This window comes from Miscanthus floridulus, chromosome 2 (assembly GCF_019320115.1).
Source record: "Miscanthus floridulus cultivar M001 chromosome 2, ASM1932011v1, whole genome shotgun sequence".
Classification (NCBI taxonomy): Eukaryota; Viridiplantae; Streptophyta; class Magnoliopsida; order Poales; family Poaceae; genus Miscanthus; species Miscanthus floridulus.
Window position 1 is genome coordinate 17653461 of NC_089581.1, and position 26776 is coordinate 17680236.

At 45.7% G+C, this 26776-nt stretch overlaps 2 protein-coding genes and 1 pseudogene across 2 annotated transcripts; 1 reads left to right on the forward strand and 2 right to left on the reverse strand.

Moving 5' to 3' along the window:
* Nucleotides 1–1330: 1330 nt before the first annotated feature.
* Nucleotides 1331–3051, forward strand: LOC136538059 (photosystem I assembly factor PSA3, chloroplastic-like). The gene is made up of 3 exons (XM_066530050.1): nucleotides 1331–2048; nucleotides 2146–2310; nucleotides 2433–3051. The coding sequence occupies exons 1-3, from the start codon at nucleotides 1716–1718 to the stop codon at nucleotides 2748–2750; spliced, it is 816 nt and encodes a 271-aa protein (XP_066386147.1). The 5' UTR covers nucleotides 1331–1715; the 3' UTR covers nucleotides 2751–3051.
* A 1812-nt stretch (nucleotides 3052–4863) lies between these two features.
* Nucleotides 4864–13046, reverse strand: LOC136518693 (uncharacterized). Its single transcript, XM_066512381.1, has 10 exons — nucleotides 12463–13046; nucleotides 10165–10429; nucleotides 8832–9787; nucleotides 8325–8748; nucleotides 8041–8222; nucleotides 7185–7341; nucleotides 6878–7105; nucleotides 6429–6779; nucleotides 5829–5930; nucleotides 4864–5730 (listed from the first exon to the last, which is right to left on the reverse strand). Exons 1-10 carry the CDS (start codon nucleotides 12909–12911, stop codon nucleotides 5500–5502), a joined length of 3345 nt encoding a protein of 1114 aa, XP_066368478.1. The 5' UTR covers nucleotides 12912–13046; the 3' UTR covers nucleotides 4864–5499.
* Nucleotides 13047–17603: 4557 nt separating this feature from the next.
* LOC136536159 (glutathione reductase, chloroplastic-like) lies at nucleotides 17604–20243 on the reverse strand (annotated as a pseudogene).
* Between the last annotated feature and the right edge of the window lie 6533 nt (nucleotides 20244–26776).

Genomic DNA, 26776 nt, shown 5'->3' on the forward strand with positions numbered 1-26776 from the left:
GGTCGGGGTTCTTTGCTGGTCTAGATGGCCTCTGTGTTGAGACTCTTGCCATGGATCCCATCCCATAGTGGGTGGGATTGTACATGCGTCTGCTCGGCCTATGTTTGGACGGTGGGTATCATACCCATCACCACCGTCGTGTAGTGTTGTCTTGTCGGTGCGATGTGGCACAAGGACGGTGTCTGACTAGACCGAGGTGACTGTTGTCCACTCGGTCCTTGCGGGGTCAGTGCGACATGCTTGCTCTTGTTAGAGCAGGCGCGCCTAGGTGTGCTCGACCTCCCCCCATCCCTTCCGGGGGTTGCGATGGGGAGGGATCGTGCATCTTGCGAGTGTCGTATACTAAGGTGGGTGGAAGAGGTCAAGGATGACCCCGGCCTTGGCGGCTGTCCTGCTCCGCTCGGCTTTCGCTGGGCCTCGATCGTTCGGGTCTTTGTTAGCCATTGTGTTGCGGGCCGCGTGGCCTGTTAGCTAATCGGTGTCTTGAGACACCCCGGGGTTACAACCACGACACCATTACAACCTCGGGGTTCAGACATCCAGATCCAACAATTGCAACATACAAAAGAAGACAGATGAAACACTTGAGACATGCGTGTGAAACACTTACAACATACGTGTACAAAAAAAACAGATAAAACATTAGGGATAGACGCTTGCAACATACGTGTACAACCATTGCAACATATGCAACATCCCGATCTATTTTTGTAACATCCGCATGAAACAATTGAAACATACATATAAAACAACTGAAACACTTGAAATATGGGCTTGCAACATGTCTGAAAAAACATCCAGAAACACTTGAAACACAGCATTGTCGTGCGGCCATGACCTACCTGGTGGGCAATTGCGGTGGCGCAGGCTCGCTGGATGGTGCGCGGTTGCATGCCTGCCATACCCGCTGGCAGCCGAGGGAGAGGTGACACTGCTGGATCTGGGGAGGGCGCCGGCGGCCGGGTAGGGAAGGGTCAGCGGTTTGCTTGGATCTCATCGGGGTGGAGGAGATGGCCACCGGATCCACGGCCGTTAGGGGCTTCCGGTGGATGAGGACGCCGGGGTGGGAGGAGTGGCGCCGCCAGGGTACAGGACGAGGCCACCGGGGTGGGGGAGCGTGCCGCCGCCAGCCAGGGAGGCAACCATGGCCGCGCGTCGGCGTAGGCGCGGGACGCGAGCACAGAAGAAAGGAGGAAGCGAGAGAGTGCGAGAGTCAGTGTTCCGGACGTCTTAACAGGCGTCCCAAACCCGAGTCAGCAATTTTTAGCGGTAGCGGGCCTGTGTTGTTGTTGTAGCCCATCTACACCAATTCAGCTCAAGTCCAGTTAGCCTGCGTTTATCATCAACTCAATCCCGTCTCAGGAACCAGGGAACCCTACCCCTGTCCTATCCTATCCCCATTCATTCGGCCACTCCCCAGGTCCCCAGTCCGCGCAAGGCTGCCGGACGGCGAGGCAAGGGTGCGAGGTGCGAGGCAAGACGGCAACCCCGTCGATTCGAGGCGCGGGCACCGGCAAGTGCCACTCGGCGAGGCACGAACACCGTCAGGGCTGACGCGGTTGCCACAGCCACCCGCGCACCCGCCCGCCCGCCATCATCAGAGTCCAAAATCCAAGCTCTAAACAGGTTCGTCCATGAACAGATAAGCCGCGCCCCACGCCACGCCACGGGCACCACACACGTACATAAGGCGTCAACCCGATCGGCGGGCGGGCATGGGGGCGCTACCCGTCGCCCACAAGCTCGCTCTCACGGCCCCGTTCCTCCCGTGCCACCGCCGGCCCGCGGCCCACGGCCGGCGCGGGCGGCGCCGGCGGTACGGAGCCGTGGTGGCGTACATGGAGCCGAACCCCAACTCGCCGGCGGCCATCGCGGGGCGGCTCATCGGCGCCCTCCCCGTCGTGGGCCTCGTGGCGCGCATCCTCAACGACGAGGGCGGCGTCGGCGGCGACATCATCGACTTCGCCGAGTTCCGCCGCCGCGTCAGCAAGAAGTGCACCGTCATGGACTCCAAGGCCTTCTACGACTTCAACCAGCGCCGCGGAAAGGTACCTTCGCTCTGCTGCTCTGGTATCTATCTATGTGGCTGCGCACAGCTTCTGAATGGAACGGAATGAGAAATCTTTTCGTCGCGTCGTTGGGCAGCCGGGAGATCCCTTCTACGTTCTGCTGTGCTGCTGGCTGGCCGCCATTGGTGCCGGGCTGCTCAAAACAGAGGAGATCTTGGAAGGCGTGGCGCGGCTCCGCATCTCCAACGATATCGAGTTCGAGGAGGAGACGTTCATCGACATGATGAGGGCGGCAAGGGAGGTAATGTTAAGAGCTTTCTGCTCTTGCTCTTGCTGACGGTAACATCATTATGCTATCTGCATTACAACGGCGTATGCTAGAATCAGAGAAGATGAATTGTGTGTGATGACTGATTGATGCAGAAAAGGGCGAAGCTGAAGGCTCCAGCTCCGCAGATACCGATGGAAACGCGGGCGGAGAAGGCCCTGGAAGCCATCTACGTCTGCTGCTTCGGGCAGGACATGGTGGAGGAAGAGGAGGAGAAGTTTCTCCGGACGATACTGAACGCGGTCTTCCCCTCCGTCGGGAGGCCGGCGGTCGAGAGGATGGTGGCGTCCATGGCCAAGCAGGTGGTCTCCGGTGAGAGGAAGCGGGACGAGAGGACCGTGTCCAAGGAAGTGCAGCAGCGGCAGCTCAAGGACCTCGAGTTTCTGAAACAGAATAAGCTGGAGTCGTCGTGAAGCAGCGGCGAGCAGAAACTTGTCGTAGACACTGTAGTCCAAGAAACACAAATCACGCGACGTGCTTCGCCGGTTGCAGGCTTGCTGGGTTGCTTTTGGAACAACGGATTCACGAAGGAATTTTGTAGGGCTAGAACGGATTTCTATATGAATTTGTCCTATGTGTTTTGTGTAGCCCTTTGGAAATTGGAACAAGGAAGTGGCCATACTGAAATCCTACAGCTCCTATGGAATGGCTCAATCCATAGAAATTTCTGAGCTAATCTAACATGACATCCAACCTCCTTTGTGGTTTTGGCTCTCTCCCCTTCTTCTAATTCCTGTATTGTTCTTTTTTCCTATATATTGCTTCCAAACACTATATTAGAAACTTTCCTAGCTTCATAATCTCTGTAGGACAATTGACATTCAACTATAATCCTATGTTTTTCCTATAATATGTTCTATAAATCGTGCGCTCTAATTCATGAGGTGTGCGAAGTGCGATGGGGAAGCGAGTGGAGTCGTCGATGCAGCCATGCCTGGTTGCGAGGTGATGGAGCTCACTGTCACATTGTGAATGTCAATTATAAAAACAAGATCGACCACGGAGCAACAGGCGTTTTCATTAAGAATAAAATGGCCAGCAGTTCCTCTATGAAAGATAATAATATGAGGAACCTTTTTGTTGCCTATGTGGAAAAAAAATAAACAGTACGAATCCATCATAACAAATTGACAATAAATAGCATTGCAAACCGTAGGGTTCATGGGTCAGACGAGTGGCAGCTGACAAGATCATTGCAAGTGGTAAGCATCTTTGGTTAATTTTCCTCGTGGAGGGTTCTGCTGCGACATTTTTCCTGTTAAGAGACCAACATTCAGTGGTTGCAGAGCACAATCTTAGTATGTACAAATCAAGAGCAGGAAAGAAGTGTCGAGCTTCCTAATCGCAGAGAGTGGAGACTGGCGAGTGGTAGAATTTGTGTACGAGTGACGACTGACGAGTGTGTGTTCACGATTGCAACGAGAGAGAGAGAGAGAGAGAGAGAGAGAGAGAGAGAGAGAGAGAGAGAGGAGGAGGAGGAGGAGGAGGGTATGGACTATGAGTATGTATGCGCAGCACACCTGATTGTCGTGTTGGTTGACTGTCTGCACTTCCGATCGATGTGCCCATAGGGAAAGAGTGAAACTGTCACAGCATGATCTAACCATCACTCGCAAGCCTCGCGCAGCAACCCACACCATGACATGTGTGTTTCACTCCATGGTGGATGCTAAGCCAAGCAGCTGTCTTCTCCATGGAGACAAGCACAGGCGCTACACGACGAGCAATGCTGTTGTTAGATCATGCTGGCAGGTTCACTCTTTCTCTTGGGCACTCAACTCACACCATCCCTCCGATCCGGTCGGTTCCATCCGCCGTTCAGAGGGCTCGCGCTCTCGGCCCCCATGGCGCGGCAGCTCAACACACCACACGGCCATCCGCCGCTGCTTATATAGACGGACGGACGGATCGCCGGGCAGAGAGCCAGAGACCGGCCCGGTTGGGGGTCACATGGGGACGGCTGCCGGTCAAGGTGGCGCCCGTGCGTAAACAATCCTCGCCCTGTCGCCGACCCGGCGAGCGCGAAGGGGATCCGATTCCGAGGCCGGCGAACTGCCAATCAGCGCCGAGTCAAACGCGGGGCAGCACATGCACGTCGCGGCGCGTCACGCGGAGGAGGCAAACGTGGCCTCGCTCGCCCTTGCGCTGCCGCCGCGGGAATTAACTGCACGCCCCGCCCTGTCCTCGCCCGCAAACAAATTCCGTCTCGAGAACACAAACCCCCCGACTTTTAAAAACGGGTTTTTTGGACGAAGTAGAAGTGCAGAGGCTGGTCCATTCGGTTCAGAGATGAAGGATAGTCAAACATATCCGAGTGCGTTGCTTAAAATATTCAGCCAAACAAACAAAAATCAGCAGGAGTAATATACACAAAGCTATGTTTTCCAGATCCGTACAGCATGCTACAAGAATCAGCAGGAGATCGAGCATAGCCCAGCTCACATGTGCCTTTGGTCTTTGGAGGAAACATTTACCTCTGGACGATTCCAAAGGGCAAAAGCAACGGTTTAAACACGACAAACAGTGACAATGTAATCACGACACGATTCAGCATAGCCATGGTACAATATTTCTCTCACAACAAAACATCATCAGCCGGCTTATCAGCCGCAAAAACCATCAGCCGAACAGCTGTCAAATTGTTCGGCAGTCTCTGACTGTCAAGAAATGGCACACGATACAGGTTTCAGAAGAGCTCATGCCCAAATAAATAATACAATGCACGTACAGAAGCGAATGCAGCGGTCTAGCAGACAAATGCCTTGGGGCACCAATGACCTAAGTTGATAACTTAAATCCCCATCAAGTGATGATGGCAACAATGCAAAGGGGAAAAGGGGGATGGGGTTACACATACATGATCAGATGACAACTACTACAAGTGGAAGGACCCAGATGCTGTGCCGCTACAAAACTGACTGACTCGGGAGGAGCTCTGGCGACCAAAGCCGCTAGCCTTGGTCCCACTTCTCATGTTCTGCCTGGCTGCACCTGAAGACCAACTTGCTGAGAGCTGTGAAAAGGTCGGGTTAGAGCATCAAACCTCTGAGGCCGGCCAGATGTCATGCCTGCAGAAACCACCTGCCTTGGCCTTCCCCTGCGCTTTACCAATGTCGGTCACGACTTACCACCAAGTTTCTCGTTCATTCAGTATCCAAATGTTCACCTCATGTCGTACCATGTGGGCAAGGAGCACAGTGAGTTGTAAATTTGCTCAGCTTTGGGCCGCTTGGATGCATGTCCTCTGGTACACTGGTAGAAGAGATCTATCAGATGTCTCAGTTTATCTGCATGAGCATCAGATGTGATCCCTAAATTTAGCCTCGTAGCTGGCTCATCCAATGTCCAGAATGCTTCTAATTCCTGAGTTAGCCTTGGCCTCTGTTTCTTCCTCTGAAGAGACGGGATTAGGAAGATGGTTATACATTCATATGTAAACACTAGAGCAACTACAAAAACAGTAATTTGCTTCTGGTATGACAGGGTCTTACCAGTATCAGATCATATATTTCTGAGTCAGGAAGTCCCTGGTAAGGCATCCGAAGAGTAAGCATCTCCAATAGAAAACATCCAAATGACCAGATATCTACTTCCTGCATCCAAGAAACATCTAATCAGCCAACCGAACCTCCTCTTGGGATTTGGTTGGGACAGGGTAGATCTGTAGTAACTAAATAGTTTTGTACAATGTACACAGTTCTTCAGTTCAAATGGATCTCAATTCTAAAATTGAAGTGGATTTGCAATGTGAATCCAACAGACATGCATTCACACAGGTTGCATGATAGTTACAGTGGTCAGAGTAATGTTTTTTTTAAGGTCAGAGTAATGTTTGAAGTACGAATGTCTCCAAAAGATCAGGGCTAAATTTGTTACTGCAAGATGATTGATTCCCAGATCAGAACATAATTTCAAATAGAAGCCACATTCAAAACATTGGTGTATATATATACTTAACGAAACCTTATAATATTTCACAATGCAGGTTGCTGAGAACAAAATAACCACCAAACTCACCAACAAGCATGCACAATAACTCAACAAATATAATGAATAAACAACAAAACCATAATTATCTAACAAATTCTTACCAGCCCATAGTGGTGTTTTTCATGCATGGCCTTAACAATCTCTGGAGCCATCCAACAAGGTGTTCCAACACAAACATTGGGTGGGTGTGTACCAAGGTGAGATATACAGCATGCATGGGATAAAGAATGCAAAGGAACGGATCTGTCAAAATCAGAGAGTTTGACAATGGGTGCACCAGCATTCCTCTTGGAATCCAGATCAATCAAAACATTCTCACTTTTTATGTCCCTGTGAATAACTAGCTTCTTGTGCATCTCCAACAATGCACAAGCAACTTCACGAGCAATGTAAACTGCCAGATCAATGGGGATACACTTCTTGCCCTCCTTCAGTAGCTTTGTCAAATATCCCTGACGAGATATTAACAGGTTCGGTACCAAAAATGAACATCTGAATTAATGTTGAAACAATACAGGAGAAAGTCATAAACATGATAAATGATTTTTACCTTAAGAGAACCTCCATTTACATATTCCATTAAAATTATAGACTGCAATATCCTATATTCTTTATCACCTTCGACTTGAACCCATTTAGATGAAAGTTGGTGTCCATATATGTCCACTATGGATCTGTGCTTCCTTAATGCACCAAGCATTCTTACTTCTCCCAGAAGCTTGTATTCAAAAAGTTTAACTTCATCATTTGAGGCACTGCGAGTATCCAGATATTGTATCTGCAATTGCAACAAAGTCAAGCACACCCAAAAATACCACACAGAAGGCACAAAGAATAAAAGGTAAAAGAACACAAACCTTTGCAGCAGCATCAACAGCACCAATTTTACAGTGATAGACAGAACTAGAATCTGTAACTTCAATTTCTTTGCATGATGAGACAGATGGGAAGGAACACCGAGGAGTATAGCCCTCATCACCGAGTGCAATTTGAAGTCGACTGAGCGGTACATACCTGAAACAGCACGGAGATAATTGGCCAATCAAACATAAGATGATGATCTTGGATTCAGAAAGAAACTGTATGTAGCATGTAATACTTGTGTCAGCGCCTCCCTGAAACAGCAAGACTAATGTGCATGCAACACTAGATCAGCAGACAAGATCCCCTACCATCAGGTGAACAAAATAATAAAGGATTAAAAGAGTATCTACCAGCAATAACTAAATCAAGAATTGAAAATATAAAAATGGGCTCAGTCCCTGCCACAAAGTGACGATATTTTCTTAGCTGTTATAAATTTTCTAAATGAAAATTGTACAGGCAGATGAACAGCTGCACAGGAGAAACTTGTTGGTAGCATCATGGACCATCTCATAAATAGAATGTGACAAAAGGTAGTGAATACAATACAATGTTTTACAATACTGTTCTTTTCAGAATATGATATAAACAGAACCTAAAAACTGGAAATTAGCAGTTTTAGAAATGTGTGATGTGGCATTTTGTAGGTCCTTTATGCCAGACACAATATTAGCATACGCCGAAGCAGTGCTAACGCAATATTGACCATGATAGGGGCAAGCATGGTGCAGTTCTTATTGCAGGTGCTCTCCATGTAAATACAACAGGTAAAAAGAATGGAACAAAAGGGAAGCTACAATGATTTCTGCTTACAAAGAGTATAGGAATATAACATCACAAGCTGCTCACCTGCAAAAGTACTCTGGATCTGTCTCTTCCTTTATGTTGTTGGGGTAACAAGCATCAACAATCATCCTTACCCAGCCATTCCCTTTTCTAACAGGAACAACGTTCCAAGCATGAGGTGTATAGTCAAGATGGCCCCTCACAAGCTCACAAGGAATTGGAGGGTCCGCCCGGTCGCACAAATACTGCAAAGCATATGGTTACAGTGTTCAAACTTCAAAGTGCAAATACAGAATGTCAAAGTACAAATACAGAAAGGAAGCTGGTACAGGGAACAGGGTTACTACCTTCATTAGGACAGCTCGGTGCCTACAAACACCAAATTGCAGTGAACCTATAGGTACAATACCCGAATTTCTTCTTTCCTTGATGAGATGTATTGATCTATTACACAGACCAGTAAAATCAAAGTGCCCAGAAAGAGTATTGGTCTGCTTAGAAGCTTCATTGTTGTCGCCTAAGTTCCCAGCAGAACAAGTACAAACAAAAGGCTGCTCCTTCCTCAAGCTAACAATAGCTCTCCGTGTTCTCCCAAGAGAAGCGCTTCGGTCACAACCACCAAAGCAGTCAGAAACAAACAAAGCGAGCACTGATGCCCTCATTAAATCATGGCCTGCATCTTCCTCCATTTCAAAAGAGCTTGGCCTTGTCAAACTAGATAGCAGCAATTGTGCTGAAGAGGCAATTGTATCCAATTCTTCATCTTGTTCTCTAAGAAAAACAAAAGAATATTAGAACATACAGCATGGAAAAAGAATGTAGATGGCCCCATATGGATAGGAATGGGCACTAACCTGTCCAAGAGAATAACCTCCCGTGCATACAGCCCAAGACTCCTTTCATACTCCTCTAATGACATGAAGGGCATATCTCGGCCTGCGTCATAAAAACCATCTGGTAGATGGTCATCTATGCTGCAAAATGATTCCACACTGTATTTATATGAAAGTTTCGAGCGTTCATCAATTGGTCGAGGGCATTTGCTTGGTTTAGGATTGCTGTCCATATCAGGGTGCCTTTTAGATTTTAAAGCACACTTGGATGTCACTGAAGGATTGTCACGAGCAATCTCACCAACATCATGGGCAGATGAAGCAGTATCATCTAGTTCATTTTCAACGCTGCAGATCCTGCCTCTGCTGAAACAAGCAGGCTCCCCACTGATACAAGAATTGTCATCATCGTAACCTCTCATATTGAATCCAGGTTTCTCCTCGTCATAGTGATCCTGTACCATCATGCCACTATCCTTTGTAAGCCCATCCAAATCATCATCGACTATTGAAGATACATCTTCAGATATAGAACTCGTTTCTTTCAACGAGTCCTGTACTGAGGTTTCTTCGTCAATTGTTCTGATGCCTAGCTTGTTTTCCATATCTTGCAAACTAGAAGGGCAATCATCTTCAGCCATGGTCACAGCCATTTCATCTATGTATTTTTCATTGAGCTTGCTCCTGCTCGACTCCAAACGCTCCTGGCGAGCTCGTTGTTGCAGGCAATCCCGTCTCCTCCAGCCCTTCTTCATTTTCTGTGGGGTATGGTGTTTCAAATTTGGGGAAGCTTCTGGTTGTAAGCATAAAAGGGCAGTGTCGCAAGCACGACTTGAAGTACTAGATTCTGCTAAACTACTCATGTCTGCTACACCTGTGTACTTCAGCTTGCAACCCTTCAAAGCATTTTCAACGTTTCCCCTCATATCACAGCATATCCATGAAGGAATTACATAGGAATGGGAGAGCCTATTAAACTTGAAACAGAAAACAAAAATGTCAATGTATGATATTTATAAATTTATAAACCCAGCATCCACGATATAAAATAAATAGCACCAATTGAGTAATAAGTATATAACATCGTTAGCACAAAACAAGTGACCCCTCCTGCCCCCCATAAAATCAACACATGCTTTATTTTTGGGCTAAATACCTCCTCTAACATATCTGTCCTTAAATTTTCAACACATTTAAATGGATACATATTGTTATATTGAACCACATGAAACAAATATAGCAGAAACACTAGTATAGACAGTGGAATAGATGTTAGAACAATTCGAATATAGCAAATAAAGAAGAAACATGTAATTTTACTCATGAGAAGAGGCATAATAGATAGAGAAAATACCTGAAGGTTTAAATACTGCAGCGTAAGCATAGAAATAAGTTTAACCGAACCAAGAGAAGTCAATCTGTTGTTTGATAAGTCAAGGCTTTCAAGACATCTCAAAGAGGAGATTCCTGAGGGTACATCTACCAACTTATTATTGGTCACTTTGAGGAACTTCAGTGCACTCAACTCAATTATACAGTTAGGCAAGTTCTTCAGTTTGTTGAAAGAGAGGTCAAGCTCTTGGAGCTTCCTGAGGGAACCAATCTCAGGAGGGAGGTACCTGTACATTGTGAGTTTGTGACAAGGATAACAATCAGTCAAAACTCAAAAGAGTAGCTCATACAACAAGGCAATTCAGTTAACTACTCCAATCATTAAAGCAGCACACATCTGACACAATCACGGTCCCCAAAGATCAGCTATGTCCACTGATTTGTAACCTACTAAAACTTTAATGCAGTGGAAGTAATTTCAAATTGAATCTACCTATAAAATTTTCATGTATCCATTCTAAATATTCATAAATGACCAAAGTTTGACTGAAGATATCACAAAATGGCACTATAGAAAGAAAAAAGGGGAAAACCTTAACAAAACTTGGTTCCAACAAAAAAAAAGTATGAGAAAAGCTACATGTAAGTATAATGCATCACAGAATCAAAAGTTTAGCAAAAGCAATTCTACCATTGTGTTCATATCACATAGCACTGGTGCTCATTTAGTAAAGGTGCTGCCTAAACGGCCTAAAACATCAATGTGTTCATAAAACATATCACTGGCATTCAATTAGTAAGGTTGCGTTTGTTTTGGGATGAGGTGGGACAGAATGGTGTCACCCCAGTTTTCTGGGATGGGATGATCTCATCTCTATGTTTGGTTGTGGGGAAGGATTCAACCATGTTTTGTGTTTGGTATGAGGGACAAAAAAGGATAGGGTGGATGGCCGTTTTGCATCTGTTCGCAACTGTCAAGGTGGACCCACGTGTGATACTCATTTTCCCCTTTCTTCCTCCTTTCCTCTCCCAAAACAGAGCACATTCATATATATATAAAAGAACAGAGCAAATCCATGGCCGGATCAGCATCTGTGCCCACCGCTGCCTGCCCTGCTTGGTGAGGCAGCTCCGCCTGGCCCAGCTGCCCTCCCTCACCAGCGCAGAGGCGTGGCTACCACAGAGGCTACCCTCCTTCACAACTGCGGCTCCGCCCGCTGCGTCTGTCCCTGCGCTGTTGTCACAGCGGTGGGGACGTGTGGTGGCATGCGTGCGTGCGCACGTGTGGAGGGGAGCATGGGGGTGGCGCACGGCTGGGCCGCCGATGGCGTGCACGGAGGAAGAACGGCGCGAAGCAGGAGGAAGGAAGGATGCAGTAACGGAGGAGAACAGCGTCGACAGGGAACGGGTTGGTACCTCTGTTTTTGAGTGATGACAGTTGAGGAGAATAGTCTCTCCTGGGGACGGCTCCATTCTATTTCTATCTGTCCCTGAACCAAACACCTGGACTGCCCCGCCCCCACCCCCCAAAAAAAGAACACCAAACACACCCTGGCTAAAAGTTGTACACAACTGGTCTGAAACATCAGCACATCAGTATTTACACTTCAGAAACTAAGAGAACATATGTCCACATCCCACAGATGGATCCAATCCATGGAGCCATTTGATGACCCTAACAGTGATTCCGCAATTTAAAGGTTGCACACCGAACATGGCTGCCATTATATTTTCAGCAATAAGGAAAGTTATAGTTATTCTACAGAAAGCAACGTAATTAAACTCCAACACAAAGCCAATGGGTGCACCACCACCACTGAAGCAATGAAGCGCAATAAATAATGCACATGCATTCTAGTGTATTTGAAATGCGAATAGCAGCTATCCACAATTCAGTAATTTTGTACTGTGATGAATTGAACAGTAAACAAATGGAATTAAAATCATGACAGAAGCAAAGTAAAAAAAAAACACATATGCACGACAACATTCGGTCAACCTACAAGAAATCACGGTTACCAGACGCTACCTAGCACAGAGAAATTCAGTCTAACCAACAGGCATTACTAATCATGGTTACCCATCCAAGCTTAGTCACGCACACCATTTCCCCTACCGTCATGCTACTGAACTGAATTGATCAATTGAATTGAATAATTAGTAGGAAAAAACAGCTGAGAACACAATAAAGCAACCACATTTATGCTTGAAAACGCAAAAAAAAAAGGGGGGGGGGGGGGGGGGGGGGGGGGGGGGGGGGGGGGGGGGGGGGGGGTGGGGGGGCAAGCACAGGGAATTGAATTTGTGGTTTTGCACATACCTTATTGAGAAGTGGCAAATGGTGAGCTTCGTGAGGCACTTGAGCCCGGCAACCTCCGCCAGTATGGAGCACGAGGACGGCCTGGGCGGCACCATTGAGAGCTCGAGCTCCTTGAGAGCCTGCATCCGACGGAGCGGCGCCCCTGAGACCCTGGGCGCGGACACCTTGACCTGGAGGCTCTCGAGCCCGTCCAGCTCGCCCCCGGCATCCGCGGGCAGCACCTCCACATCGTTGCCGAAGAACTTGAGCGACCTGAGGCCGCCGGCTCCGCCGCCGATGGAGCGCGGGACGAGGTTGAACGTGTTGCGGTAGATGTATATCTCGCGGCCGCCGCCGGCGGGGGGCGTGGGGAGGGTCGCGAGGTCCCAGACGTTGCCTGCGACGTCGGAGGCGTCGGATCTGCGGGCCGGGAGGTCTTCTGCGTCAGGGACGGAGAAGGCCGGGGCCATGGGGCGCCGCCGGAGCGGCGCGGCGGCGAGGTTTTGGGCGGCGGAGCCTAGGGTTTCGTACGGGCGAGAGAAAGGGGGGAACGAGCAGGAGAGAGAAAGACAATGGAGGTGGGAATAAAAAGGTTTTGTTTGTAAAAAGAAAAAAAAAAGGAGAGGAGCGCGTGGTGGGACGCGCCGACGCGGAGCCCGAGAAGGGGAAGACGAACCACGAAGACGAGCCTGGCGGGTTCGCACTTCGCAGTCTTCAGACTTGGGACGCGTTTACGTTCGGCACCGCGGTCTGGTGTGCGCTGGACCGCTGGTCCGGTTCGGGAAGTGATACGGGCCGAGCAAACTAGCTGGGCCAGACTCTCAGCCCAAGCCCACTCGTAGGGCTCCACGCTGTTGACACTCAAAATACTCCTATATAAAAAAAGGCACTCAAAATACTCACCTCCCAAAAAAAAAAAGTCAAAACTACTTGTAATTTGGAATAGAGGGAGTAGCTTAGAACAAAACTGAAAGAAGAGAGATAAAGAACTGCTTGAACCAAGAGGATGAAGCCAAACTGTAGATTTGAGTTCACCATGATGGAGCTCTCCACCAAACGATCGAAATAGACATGCATCATGTTCGCTTGATCGTATCAGCCATAATATAGTGTTTTTCTCTCACAATAAAACAGCATCAATCGGCTTATAAGCCACAGAAACGATCAAGCAAACATGGTTGGTCCGATTTAGAGTTCGGATGTGAAAGTTATAGTGGAAATAAAGTAGAATCCATGTCAGACATGTAGATGTTCAGATAGGAGGAATGAAACGGCTTAAAATGATGCATTTCTATACTAGGGTCAAGTGACATGCACCGGCTGACTGAATTTCTATCCCCAATACTTGAGTGTTTGCAACTTAGGGTGAATTTCTACTGTGTCTATGGTTTGTTAGATATCTTTGAGCACATGCACAGTTGCACACATGCAAACAAAACATGTGTAGAGTCCATGCAGTATTGTCCAATGGTTGTCACGGACCGAGCTGGACCCAACAGTCGTATGACCAGTGCCCCAGTTGCCCAACTGCCCCACGGTAACGGTAACCGCCAGGCAGACAGAGCCCAACGTGATCGGGACTATTGGTCGGCGCGCGCGCGCTCGAAGGGTTTCTGACGCGCGCGCACTCAAAAGAATAATACCGCACCCACGTAACCTCAGCTATCATGTTTCTCTCTTCTCATATCTAGTTTTTTTTTACCACTCTAAAATTAGCCCATTAACGTTTCTCCTATCTAGATTATGGGCCAATGGGCCAATTTGAATTCTACGAGCTTTTTATTTCTCTTTCGGGATAGCAGGTATTTGGGAGATGAAAAGGGTGGGGAGATGGTTTGAAAACCAGATAAATACAGAAGTACTACTTTTCAAAATTCATACAATTGTATATAGCCTGTTCGGTTGGCTGGTTCATATCGTTGCTGGTTCGTGAAGAAGTTTGTGTGAGAGAAAAATATTGTTCCGGCTGAAAATTTACGATCGTTTACGACAAGCCACAGCCAAACGAACGGGCTTATTCCATAATACTTCGTCTAGGATTAATGATTCAACTGATATATAAAAATAAAAAAATGATTCATTAAAGACATGCAAGGTTACCGGCACAAAAAAACTAAAAAAAAAGAGTATATCTTATTTATTGAGATATATATATCTTTAAAGATAGCTAATATAAAGCTTGGCTTCTGTTTTCAGTGCTAAATAGTTGCCATTGATACCCTGAAAAAAAAGACAAGGTACTCGGATTAAAAATGCATGAAGTTATGTTAACTTTTACGTTTGTGTATGTAAAAAAATTATGAATACTGCAAAATTGTAAAATTGATTCTAGACTTCCATTATAAACTTTGTATTGTTAGGTTCAAAACTTTAACATGTTATATTATAAACTTTGTACCGCTAGGTTCAAAACTTTACATCTAAAATTTATAAATTTTGAACTATCATATTACAATCTTTATACTGCTAGTTTCAAAACTTTGAACTATCAATTATAAACTTTCTACTAATAGGTTCAAAACTTTACACTCTAAATTTATAAACTTTGAACTATGACATTACAAACTTTGTACTCCTATGTTCAAAACTTTAAACTATCACGTTATAAACACTGTACTAGTTCAAAAATTTACAGTGAGAAATTATAAGCTATGAACTTTCACATTACAAACTTTGTACTGTTAGATTCAATATTTTGATCTGTCACATTATAAACTTTATACTACTAGGTTAAAAACTTTAATCGATAATTTTGTACTACTAGGTCCAAAACTTTACACTTAGAATTTATAAACTTTGAACTATGACATTACAAACTTTATACTATTAGGTTCAAAACTTTGAACTATCACATTATAAACTTTGTACTGCTAGGTTCAAAACTTTATACTCAGAATTTATAAGCTTTGAACTATGATATTACAAACTTTATACTGCTAGGTTCAAAAACTTTGAACTATCACGTTATAAACATTGTATTGCCAGGTTCAAAATTTTACACTCAGAATTTATAAACTTTGAACTATCACATTACAAATTTTGTACTGTTAGATTTAATACTTTGATCTATCACGTTAAAAACTTTATAGTAATAGGTTCATAACTTTACACTCAGAATTTATAAACTTAGAACTATGACATTACAAACTTAGTACTGCTAAGTACAAAACTTTACACTCAGAATTTATAAACTTTAAACTATCAAATTACAAATATTGCATTGCTAGGTTCAAAAAATTGAACTATCACATTATAAACTTTGTACTGTTAGATTCAAAACTTTACACTTAAAATTTATAAACTTTGGACTGTCAATTATAAACTTTGTACTAGCACATTTAAAACTTTATACTATAAGATTTAAAACTTTGTAATTTCAAACTTTATTTTTAAAATTCAAAAACTTTATACTAGCGCACTTAAAAGTGTGTACTTTAAGATTTAAAACTTTATAATTTTAATCTTTATTTTTAAAAATTCAAGAATTTTATACTATCACATTTAAAACTTCGTAATTTCAAACTTTACATTTTAAATTCAGGAACTATATACTATCACGTTTAGAACTTTATAATTTAAGATTCAAAACTTTGTAATGTAAAACATTACTTTTGAAATTCAGAAACTTTATAGTAGCAAATTTAAAACTTTGTACTAGGACATTTGAAACATTGTACTTTAAGATTCACAACTTTGTAATTCTAAACTTTGCACTTCAAGTTTCCGAACTTTGTTGTAACATATTTCTAACTTTATATTACTATATCCAAAACTTTATAATTAGATACTAATAATATGGTATTTAATTGATGTACAAATGCTTGCTTGGTGCAGCCACAAAAGTTCAGTAAGAATAAAAACAAGCTCCACTGCACATCACGAACCCTCCGTATTTTAGGCGTATAACATGTAAAAATGAGCCGACCATACAACAACAACGAGATAATGCATACCTTTGCAAGGAGCTGCTCCATATTTGCCTCCATTCGAACAATGTTAGTCTTCATCATGTGGAAAAAAAAAATCACAGATATATAGCAATACACGTTACAACTATAAAAAAATAATAGCACTTGTACATCAAACTCATTAACAGAAGAAGTCTGAGCTACCAGTAACAAAATAGCGTCACCCTCTTTTTCATAGTGTCAGTTGCACTAATAAACTTGTTATAATTCTCATACACTATAAATCTGTGTCTAGGTTCTTGATCTCAGTAGCCATCTTCACATGCCCTTGTAGAAGACCTTCCAGATTGGATTGTTGCACCTGAAAACCATGTAAGTAGTGAGCATCCTACTCTTAATTATCGGGACTAATAAACTAAACATGTTATTATGTCATACTAATTTACGCTTTCAACAAAGGCTATTTCACTAGCAAATAGCATATTAGGGTATATAGTTTGGGCCCCAAAAAATCTAGCCAATTTTCAGTAAAGGCCTACGTTTAAATGTTTGGAAAGACATTCAAGTGAAAATGGCAAGACATGCAACAATTATATACAGAAAAAAGTCATTCAAGTGATAGGTCATGCTAAAGTTCATATAATCAGAATGCGAGTAAACTATGTACTGAACATAGAAAGTAAAAAGGGCGTACCCAGTGCAAAGAGCTCCCGCTCTGTGCGGGGTCTGGGGAAGGGTGTCAATGGCAAGCCTTACCCTCGCCTGTGCAATGCGAGAAGACCGCGACTTGAACCCGGGACCTTCCGGTCACAGGCGGTAAGACTCTACCACCAGGCCCGCCCTTCATGTACTGAACATAGAAAGTGATAATGTAAAAAGGGAATACTTGTGTAAACTATGTACCATAAGCAAATTGAAACTATAAAAAAGTAATGCTACTACAAGTAGTCTAACTCTAACTACATAAGTAGAATGACAATAAATTTAATCTTCCTGATTCACGTCATTCATGTCTGATCCCAAATTCCAAGGATACTTATGCAGCATAACTAAAATATGCTGCATGGAAATCTCCTAGTTAAAATAAATTTTATTGAGTATTTAATTAAAAACAATCTATGCATGCATGCAAAAGTCAATATTGTAGTTACGCAACAAGGACACTATGTAAATACTGATAGAAGTGCTCTAAGTAAAATGAACAACCATGAACCATAATTTAAATATTTTCCTAAGGTCACCTAGGCATCACCTTCAACTAGTTGCAGGCACCCTACAGGTCAAACATAAGCACATCTAGAAAGTGAACAATAACCCTGACTAGAAGAAGCCAGTGGTCAAGCCACAACTTGTATACCTAAACACACACTGGCACCATTTTCTCTGGTGATCTACACCATCCAAGTAAGTACAAGATGACTTAGGATTAACCATTTTTTTCCTAGCTATAGCACTTGAGGTGCACAGACACATAATGCAACATTCGTGCAAGACTGACCATACTGTTGAAAAAGGAAAACAACATTTCCACCTCGAAATGCCCAAAACAATAAAATAGTGAGATCAATTATGTTTTCCAGTAGAAAGTTCAGTCTATTCTAGCTAGATAGGTAAGCCAAATGAGTCGTCAGGACAACCAGCATGAATATGTGGTGTTCAAGATTCTTGGTGATGATATGATATGATAAATATATATACATGGAATCTGGTTTGGTAGGTTCATTGCCGAAGATAGTTTTCGCAAATGCCCCACCCTCCATCAGGTTGACCCTATTGATAACATCTCCCATAGCCCATATGGAATCAAATACGGTACGAGAATACTCATCAACCTAGCACAAAATTGTTGCAAAAGCACCAAAGATTATAGAGCGACAAACAAAATGTGATAAACTTGCGCCTCTCATCTAGATACAACCGTAGTATTTGTTCATGAACAAACACAAACCAACACCACACACACTCACACACACACCACACTCACACCCTATGTACACAAACAGATCCTACAACTACACCTAGATTTTAAGATCGCGTCCTTGAGGAGATCATCGAAACCATTCAAGGCTCGTAGGCGACGGGCGCGCCGCAATCCCTTTGTGGCTCCACGCGAGAGAGGCTGCACCTGTTAAAATGGGGAAAACCCCACGACCGGCCGCTGCACCACCTGCAGTGTTGCCACTCGAGCTACGGCTCGTTCCCAAAATGTGATAAACCTGGCACCAGTTATTGTAATAACCTACCAATATCGCACCGTTCTTATCCATTTCGACTCCCACCTGTTCCAATCCAAGGTTCTACAAGGATTGAAACTATGTCAGGAATTAGAATATGAGTCACTATGCACAAAATCTCAAGAACTGCAAGTGCTCTGTGTTACTACCTTTGTATTTGGTCTGCAACCTGTTGCAAACATTACATGTGAGAACCCACCAAAAATTTCTTTATTGGTCTTCAGAGATAACAGACCAGCATTTGATTTAGTTATAGCTTGGGGGGTCTATTCTGTATGAAATGTGATGTCCTTAAAGACATTTATTCAGCGATGAAATCTCTAACCTGTGCATCCAAAACAGGACAAAAAATAAACAAAGAAGCAACACATTTTATCTATTACCAACGCTATCTTTGCTCTTCTAAATATATGCTCACATCTTCATAAAATCCCCTTAAAACTTCCTGCTGCTGAATAAACACATGGACCTCACTTTTAAGCTATTGAAAATGGCAGCAAACTCCAAAGCAATATACCCACCTCCCACTATTGCAATTTTCTCGGGTTTTGAAGGCAAATCTAGTGCGACATATGAATGTATAACATGCTCTATACCAGGGAATATCTGGCATCGATGGTCGGCCACCAACACCAACTAGTATGTGCTTAGCAGTGTAGAGGTTACCATTCACACTAACAGTATGAGGATCTACTATCTGCATTAAGAAAAAGAATACATGAGGAAACACACCTTTTTATACAGTATTCATTTTAGAGAACAGTCTTATCCAAAACATAACCTGATATACAAATATCACCCAACCTTTATCCACGGCTTATATTACTGTAAATGCTAACTAGGTGCTGCAACTCTGTATTTTTATTGGCTTGCTCCAATCATGCTTTCGATCAGTCTCGTATGTCCATCCAAAGCCACGATACTCTTCAAACTCGTGAGAGTATTTGGATCCATACACTAGCAATTTCTTTGGAACACATCTACGAAGCACACATCTGTGGTGCGAAAAAAAGTTATTATGCTATATAATCAAAAGTCAACAACTAAAGCATATTTCAAGGCTAAAAACTGCTAAGTACTAAACAGATTTCATGAATAGACAGGCTAAAGCATATTAGTTTGGAATATAAATCAATAGCAGACACAGAATAGACAGGGTAAAGGATATTCATAGACAGATGTTTTCCCATCTTACCGGTAAAAGTTTAGGCTGGTTTTATAAGATTTGAATATAATTTATTTATTTGTCAAAAAATGGGACTCTGAGCAGAACCAAGGAAAGTATCATCAGATTTTTTCCTATCTGAGTCTGAACTCCGTAGCCTGAGCAGACCAGCAGAGGCAGCAGCAGCAGGTCAGAAACGCAATACGCCCCAGCCCCCAACCGCACAACCCCTGGCTCCTCCCGCCACCGCCAAAGCACGTCGAGATGCCAAAGCCAGTGGCCTCCCATCGTCTCCCTCCTCTCGCAGGGCAACGGTGGTCACCAATGGATGCCGTACAGCTCGCACGCAGGCCTAGCGGGAGCAGAGGGGCGAAGAGCGGGGAAGGGCAGGCGGACGAGGCGGCGCGTACATGGAGGAGCTAGAGTCGTCGGAGGCCATCGTCGGTGACAACGTCGACGTCCTGCACCGGTGCGGTCGGCAGTCGCGTCGTAGTAGGGTTTTGTAACACCCCTGGTATTACGAACTCGTTTAGCACCACGATTTAAGCCTAAGTAAAATTTTTGAAACGAGTTTCTCGAATTTTAGATATTTAGCTTATGTTTTAAATGCCATTTTTAGCAAACTATACCGAGCCAAGCAATTAAATAGCGCTTAAATATTTTGTCTCTATGGGTTAGTGCGAAGTACGAACTTTTGCGTGAAATAATTATTAGTGGGAGTTAATCGGATCGGACGATGCATAAACACATAATGTGATGAGACAAAGCACAGTATTCATTTAATTTTTTTACGTGACTTGGTTGGGTCTCTTGAGACGTACTGTCATGCTAGACTAGAAGTGTCTGCACTAGTGTAGTGTAGTACGTGTTCTATATATAATATGTAACTGTACTGTACTCATGTCATTATCACCCTATCTCCGGTCTATCCACCCGGCTCCTTTCCTGGCAGTAAAAATTTTACAAGTGGCGGCAGTGGTTTGCAGCGTCAACAGCCATCACGTCCTCTGCTCATCCTGGCCTTGCCCATCTCTGCTGTTTGCCCCTTGGATGCCCTGATGGCCGACCCGTGTAATGTCGTCGTCCCGCGTTTTCTCTATCTCACTCTCTCGGTGACTGCCCTGTCTTGTCTCTGTCTGTCCTCTATGCTGCTGCCTTTCTTTTAATCAATGTCGCTGTCTATCGTGTCTCCTGCCGTCCTTCTTTGCTTTCCTTTTTCTTCTACCAGGCCAGCAGCCGGAGCCATCCTACCAACCGAGCATCTTGTTTTTCTTCCCTCCTCGGTTCCTGCCTCGCGCCCGCAATCGCTGCGCCCCTAGCCGTAACCGCCCGCGCCTTCCCCACGAGCGAGCCCCGGCCTACGCTGGTCTGCTGCCGCAGCACGCGCCGCCGCCACGCTGGACGCGACCCCAGTCCCTGCGCCTCCCTCCAGCCGGTACCGGCCCTCCCGGCGCGCAGCTTTGCCCGCTGCTCCGCGGCACTTTCCCTCCAGTCGTGCCATGGCTGCGCGCCGAGCCGCCGCGACATCTGCTGCCCCGCTGGGAACCACACCGTCCCGGAGCCGTCCGCGTCGCCCCCATGCGCCGCTCCATTCCCGACCCCGCTCGGCACCCCGGCGTCCACGCCGTCCATCTCCATGCTTGGCCAGCGCCTCTGTCGCTCAGGCCGAGCATCGCCGTGCCTCGTGGCCGTGCCGGTGCTCCGCCCTCGGCGCCCTGGACACCCGCACCCCGCCATGCGCGAGTGCGCGAGCCTCGCCGTGCTGGACCGCTCCACCGCACAGCCGCGCTCCCTCTCCCTCTGCTGGCCATCGCAAGCGCAGGCGCACCCACGCCACCGACGCCTCCTCCGCAGTCACCAGCGCTCCTCGGCGCCAGCACGCGCGTCTCTACCCGCGCTCGGCCATGCCGTAGCGCCCCGGCGTCAGCTGCGCCATGTCCACCGGCGTCGACGGCCCGCCCTCGCCAGCCGTCGCTGCCCCGCGCCGTCTCCCCACCGACCGGCGGAATACATCCCCACGGCGTGCTCTGTTTTGAGGTAGAAGAGGGACCATAACGTAAATAGCACTTGTTACTGTGTTCATTTTGTAATAGTGCGAGACTCAGAGATTCGCAAGTAGGGCCTTAGTTAATTCGCGGATAGTTCACGGGTTTTAGTGCAAAACTGCCTTCGCTTTTGGGCTTGGCTGTGGGCCACACCGCTCTGCTGGGCCACTGCGCCCCGTTGGGCTGGTCGGTCTCTAGCCACCTGGGCCGTTCGCGCGCGTTGGGCCGGCTGTGCCGCCCGCGCTTGCTACCGACGCGCCTGGGCCAGGCGTGCGTGGATTTTCGAGTTGGGCCGAATAGACAGCCGCTGGCCCTTTTCGTTATATAGACATTGTCTAATTAAGTCTCGGAAATAAGCTTGTAAAATTCGTAGAAAATCATAGAAAAATCATAAAAATGCCAAACCAGTTTTGTTAGTCTCCTAAAATCATAACCTACCTATTAGTGTAATTCGTTCACATAGTTTGATGATATTTTTAGGAGCTATATAATTAAAATGGGATACTTAATATTGTAAAATATAAGCTTATAGGGATTGTTGTGATCAATTGGTAATAGTATTGGATCTGAAATCTTTACAGTAGGTTCCTAGCAATATTAGCTGCTCACCATAATTTGTAGCTCTAGAATAATTAGTTGCTAGATAAATAATAATGTCCTATTGCGAATAAAGAAACACCTTGGTTTGTATAACTAAAAACAGTTGTTGGGAAATAACGTCTTGTTCGATAACATGGGTATATAGCCTAAGTACAGTCGTCGTTAGACCTAGCTCGTTAACTTGAGCGGCGTAAAGCGTATTTATACGAGTCACGATTTCAGTTGATTAATTACATCTTTGCATTTCATCGCATGCATAGCATATAGGTACGTCGGTGGATCACGGAGTCATCGGGAGTTGCTGGAGGAATGGTGCTTTTGGAGATCATGTCGCCATGATGGAAAGCTAACTTCTGATTATATTTTCCCAGGCAAGCCCCGGTGCATAACCCCTACTTTCTGCAGTTTAAATTATATTTGTGCATTAAGTTTTAAGGAGTTGAATGGAACCCACTTGCATACACATCTTTATTCCTATGAGTCTTACTAGTATGACAGGATCGTGTAGATTGCTATGCTACAGGACTCCGGTAGAAGTCGAGTGATTGACTGTCACTCGCGAGAGATAGGAAATATATTATTGGATTACTATCACTTGGAAAATATGAAAATGGTGGAAAGGAAAATGGTGACCAGGCAGGGATATGGTTTGGGTATTGGTGGGTGTAAGAAGTTGTGTCGCCGCGGAGGCGGGTCATAGCTTGGTTACACCGTTTCTCCCTGTCTGGTCGATTAAGGACCGATCGTGCATATGACTCTAGGCAGGTCACAGACTTATTATCCCGAGCACATACTTGTGTATGGGCGCTTGGAAAGCTTGTTGCTCTCTTGTCGCGGATCCGGCTCTTTCTGGACCGACTGTTAGGGTTTGTTTTGGTGGAGGAGGTCCTTGCACCGCACTGAGTCCGGGACTCAGGGGCGGGGGCTTGGAGTCGCAGTTTGGACGGGGACCTGGACACCCGGGACAGGAGAGTGACGGGTTGGTCTGGCTTGTGCCTGGGGCACAAGCGGGGCGTGTGTTTTCGGGGTACCCAGCTGGGGGCATTGATTCGCGAATCGCCAGGCTATCCGGTACGGCTTGTCTATGGTTTAGCATCGTAGTAAGAACTGAAGATGAAAGATGGAAGATGGACAAAAGGAAATCTGATTGCTTACCACCTGCTTGAAAGTAGTACAGGTGCTTACATAGAATGGTTAGTTAATGAACCAATGCGGCTATTATTAAAAATCAAAGATAAGGACGCACGCTTAGTAATGCTTCCTGCAAATACAACCCACAAACCAGATAGCCTTGCATATCCTTGGAGTCTTTTCTTTTCTCCTATCGGGTAAGTCTTGCTGAGTACAATTGAGTACTCAGAGTTTTATTCCCCCTGTTGCAGGTGACAGGTTGATGCTAGAGCTGACCCTTGTGTGTGGATTCCTCCTGGTGGGCTCAGCGAGGATTCCTTTACGTCGCGATCGTAGTTGTTATTTATAACTCTCACCAAATGCTTTTATAAATGGAAGTTTAATAATCTGTTGTCGTAGTTTATATATCAATACCTCATCATGTCGTTAATAGAGGTTTATTTCCGCTGTAACTCTGATCACATGTTTATATTCCGCTGTTCAGTTAAATTGTTTATAACTCTGATAATATGATTTCATTCCGCTGTTATGTTAATAATTATTATACTCTGATGTTGTATTAAAAGTGGTGTAAGAAATGGTTCAGAATGATGTAAGCTTTATTCTCTCATTTGTGATCCTGATGGCAAAAATGTGGATTTTCGGGTTCTCCCCTGGGGTGTGCCCGACGGAACCGAGTAATTTAGTGTTCTTCCTCGAGTGCTTAGTGTCTAATAGAAGACAAGCACTCCTGTGAGGCATTAGATTAGGCGGTTCTGCCACAGGTGGTATCAGAGCATAAATGAGGAAATAAAGCTTCGAAAATCTTTTCTAAACTAAAATTGGACAACCCATTGTTGCAAAAAGTTAGGACGTTGCATGCGAAGTTATATAAGTAGCCCTATTACTATGGTTATGTATCCAGGATAGATGGCACTCTGCTGACTTAGATAGGCTTAATCAAGTTTTCTGCAGGTACACTGACTCGAGCATAGTTTGATAGTATCGACTAGTTACAGGGAGAGAACGATGTGCCAAAATTCTGAGAACGATTGCCCTATATGTGGCAATAGTGAAAGGACGTATAGGACGTGCATTCATGCATATCCTGCCTGTGCATTGTAGTACTCGTATTACTTGCAGATATGTCATCCATAGGTGTCACGCGTGTCGTATTGTGCACGACTGACTCGTCCGGTTCTAGAGTTAGGTCTGAACTATGGCTTCGTGTTTCGCGTTCGCCCGTGGTTCGCGCCGGTCGTGACCCACATCTCCCCGTACCCCTTTCTGCACTCTTGTCGGACCCTTGCCCTGTAGTCGTACTAGTCAGTAATGGCATCGCACGTCGCTCGCCTCGAACGCGCGGAAATTTGGTCGATCCGTCGTAGTGACCCCGCGCGGGAACCCTGGTGAACCGTGCCCGGATCACTGAACGCTCTGCCTTTATAAGTAGGGCCTGGTTTAGCCATTGGTACCACCACTCAGCGCACTTTAGCTCGCTTAGCTTTTCCTTTGAGCCAGCTTTTCGCTCAGCCTTCCTTGCAACCACCGCCAAAGATGGCAGGAGCCTGGGTTAGTACCTACTGCCTGAACGTTGAGGGTTTTCCCAGAATCCTACATGCCACCCTGCAAAAGCTCGGAGTCAAGGATCGTCCTGAGTATGAGGGCCGTGAGTATGAGGAGCATGGCACTGAGCGGTGTGAGGTTACCATCTATATCGGGAAGAGTGAAGAGTTCCCCGACCTCACTGAAGCCTAGAGTGTGACCGCAACCGGGTTTCGCTTCGTCGACACCTACCAGGTTGTGGCCCGCAAAGCCTTGCGGTACCTCTGCCAGATCTATGAAGAACCCATTGCCCGTACCCCCATACGGTTCTTTCCTCCTTTGGACAAGAATCGGCGGGCATGGAGGGCCCGCATGGAGGCTTTGCAAGGACGAGATGTGCAAGAGGACAGTCCCACCGTGGTGCACTTGACCACGTACCTGCTCGCTTTGGATGAGCAGTACGACCATCAAGCCTTGGAGCTGAGGGCGTGCCTTCGGCGTGCCGAGGAAGCCGAGATCTTCAACCGGATGCTCTAGGTGCAGCTCGCCGATGCGCATGCTAGCGCTGCAGCTGCTGAGAGCCGAGAGGCTGCCATGTTGGAAGCCCTGAAGGAAGCCGAAGATCGGCATGTTCATCAGCTGCGGGTGGCCTATCTTGTCACCAGGGCCGAACGGAGGACGTTGGCTGCTGGAAGGCAGGATGCCCCGATCTTAGAGGGGATCCCTATCCAACCGCCCGAGAGGAGAACCGATGTCGTAGTACCGCCAGCACCTCCACCCTCGGAAGTGTCAGATGAAGAGCCCTTGGTTCCCCACTCAGTCGTTGCCCCGTGAGGATGTAGACTAGTTGCTTTGGGACGTTGTGCCGTAGTAGTAGTGTTTTTCGTTGCTGTCCCCCTGTATTGTACTCTTGCTGTTGTTGTCATCCGTAGTGTCGAGATCGCCCGATCGTAGGTAAATGCTATGTCATGAAAGGGAGAATGAGTGTCTGTACATTGTACCCGTATAAGATCGTTGGAACGTGCATTTTAATTATTTCGCTGTGTTTATTGCGTTCATTTACTTTAAAGCCTCGTTAGACATGCTCCAAGTTTTCAAGGGCGATATTAAGCGGGTTACAAGAGAAGTTGTCATTCAGATACCAGCAGATCAGCCGTGATTGGGTGTTATTGGACACTGTATCGACTAATTGTGGATGTCCCAACAGAACACTTGAATCTTTTTAAAACAAATCCGTCGTTGGATTTAAATTCCTTGTCCCTTGTTGTGAAGGGAAACCTTTGTTGTTGATTTTTTTCCCTTGCGATACCCCCTTACTCTGTGGTCTACGACCCCACTACCTTCATGGCGTGTAAGTTGGTGATAGTTACCTAGTTAAAAGCTTATGGTGCTGCGACGAAACCGAGGGCTCCCTGTGGAACAGCTGCCACATGGTGATGCTGCTCGGCACGTGCTGGTATCGAGGTTGTTGACCAAGTACCTTTACCAAGTTACATCGCCGTACCGTTTTGTTTTAAAATTTTCTCCTTGGAAATATTCGGGTGTTCAAACGAGAAATCCACAACGGGTGATGCAAAAGTGTTCTCTCCAGGTACACAAGAGGTGGTTTGGAGAAAGAAAGTATGACATGATCTGGTTTACAGAAAAGACGGATGTGGTCAAGGAAGGTTAGCAGTGGGTAGTCGGGAGTAATTGCAAAAGTCAGAGTGGACGTCTTGTCCTAAGCCT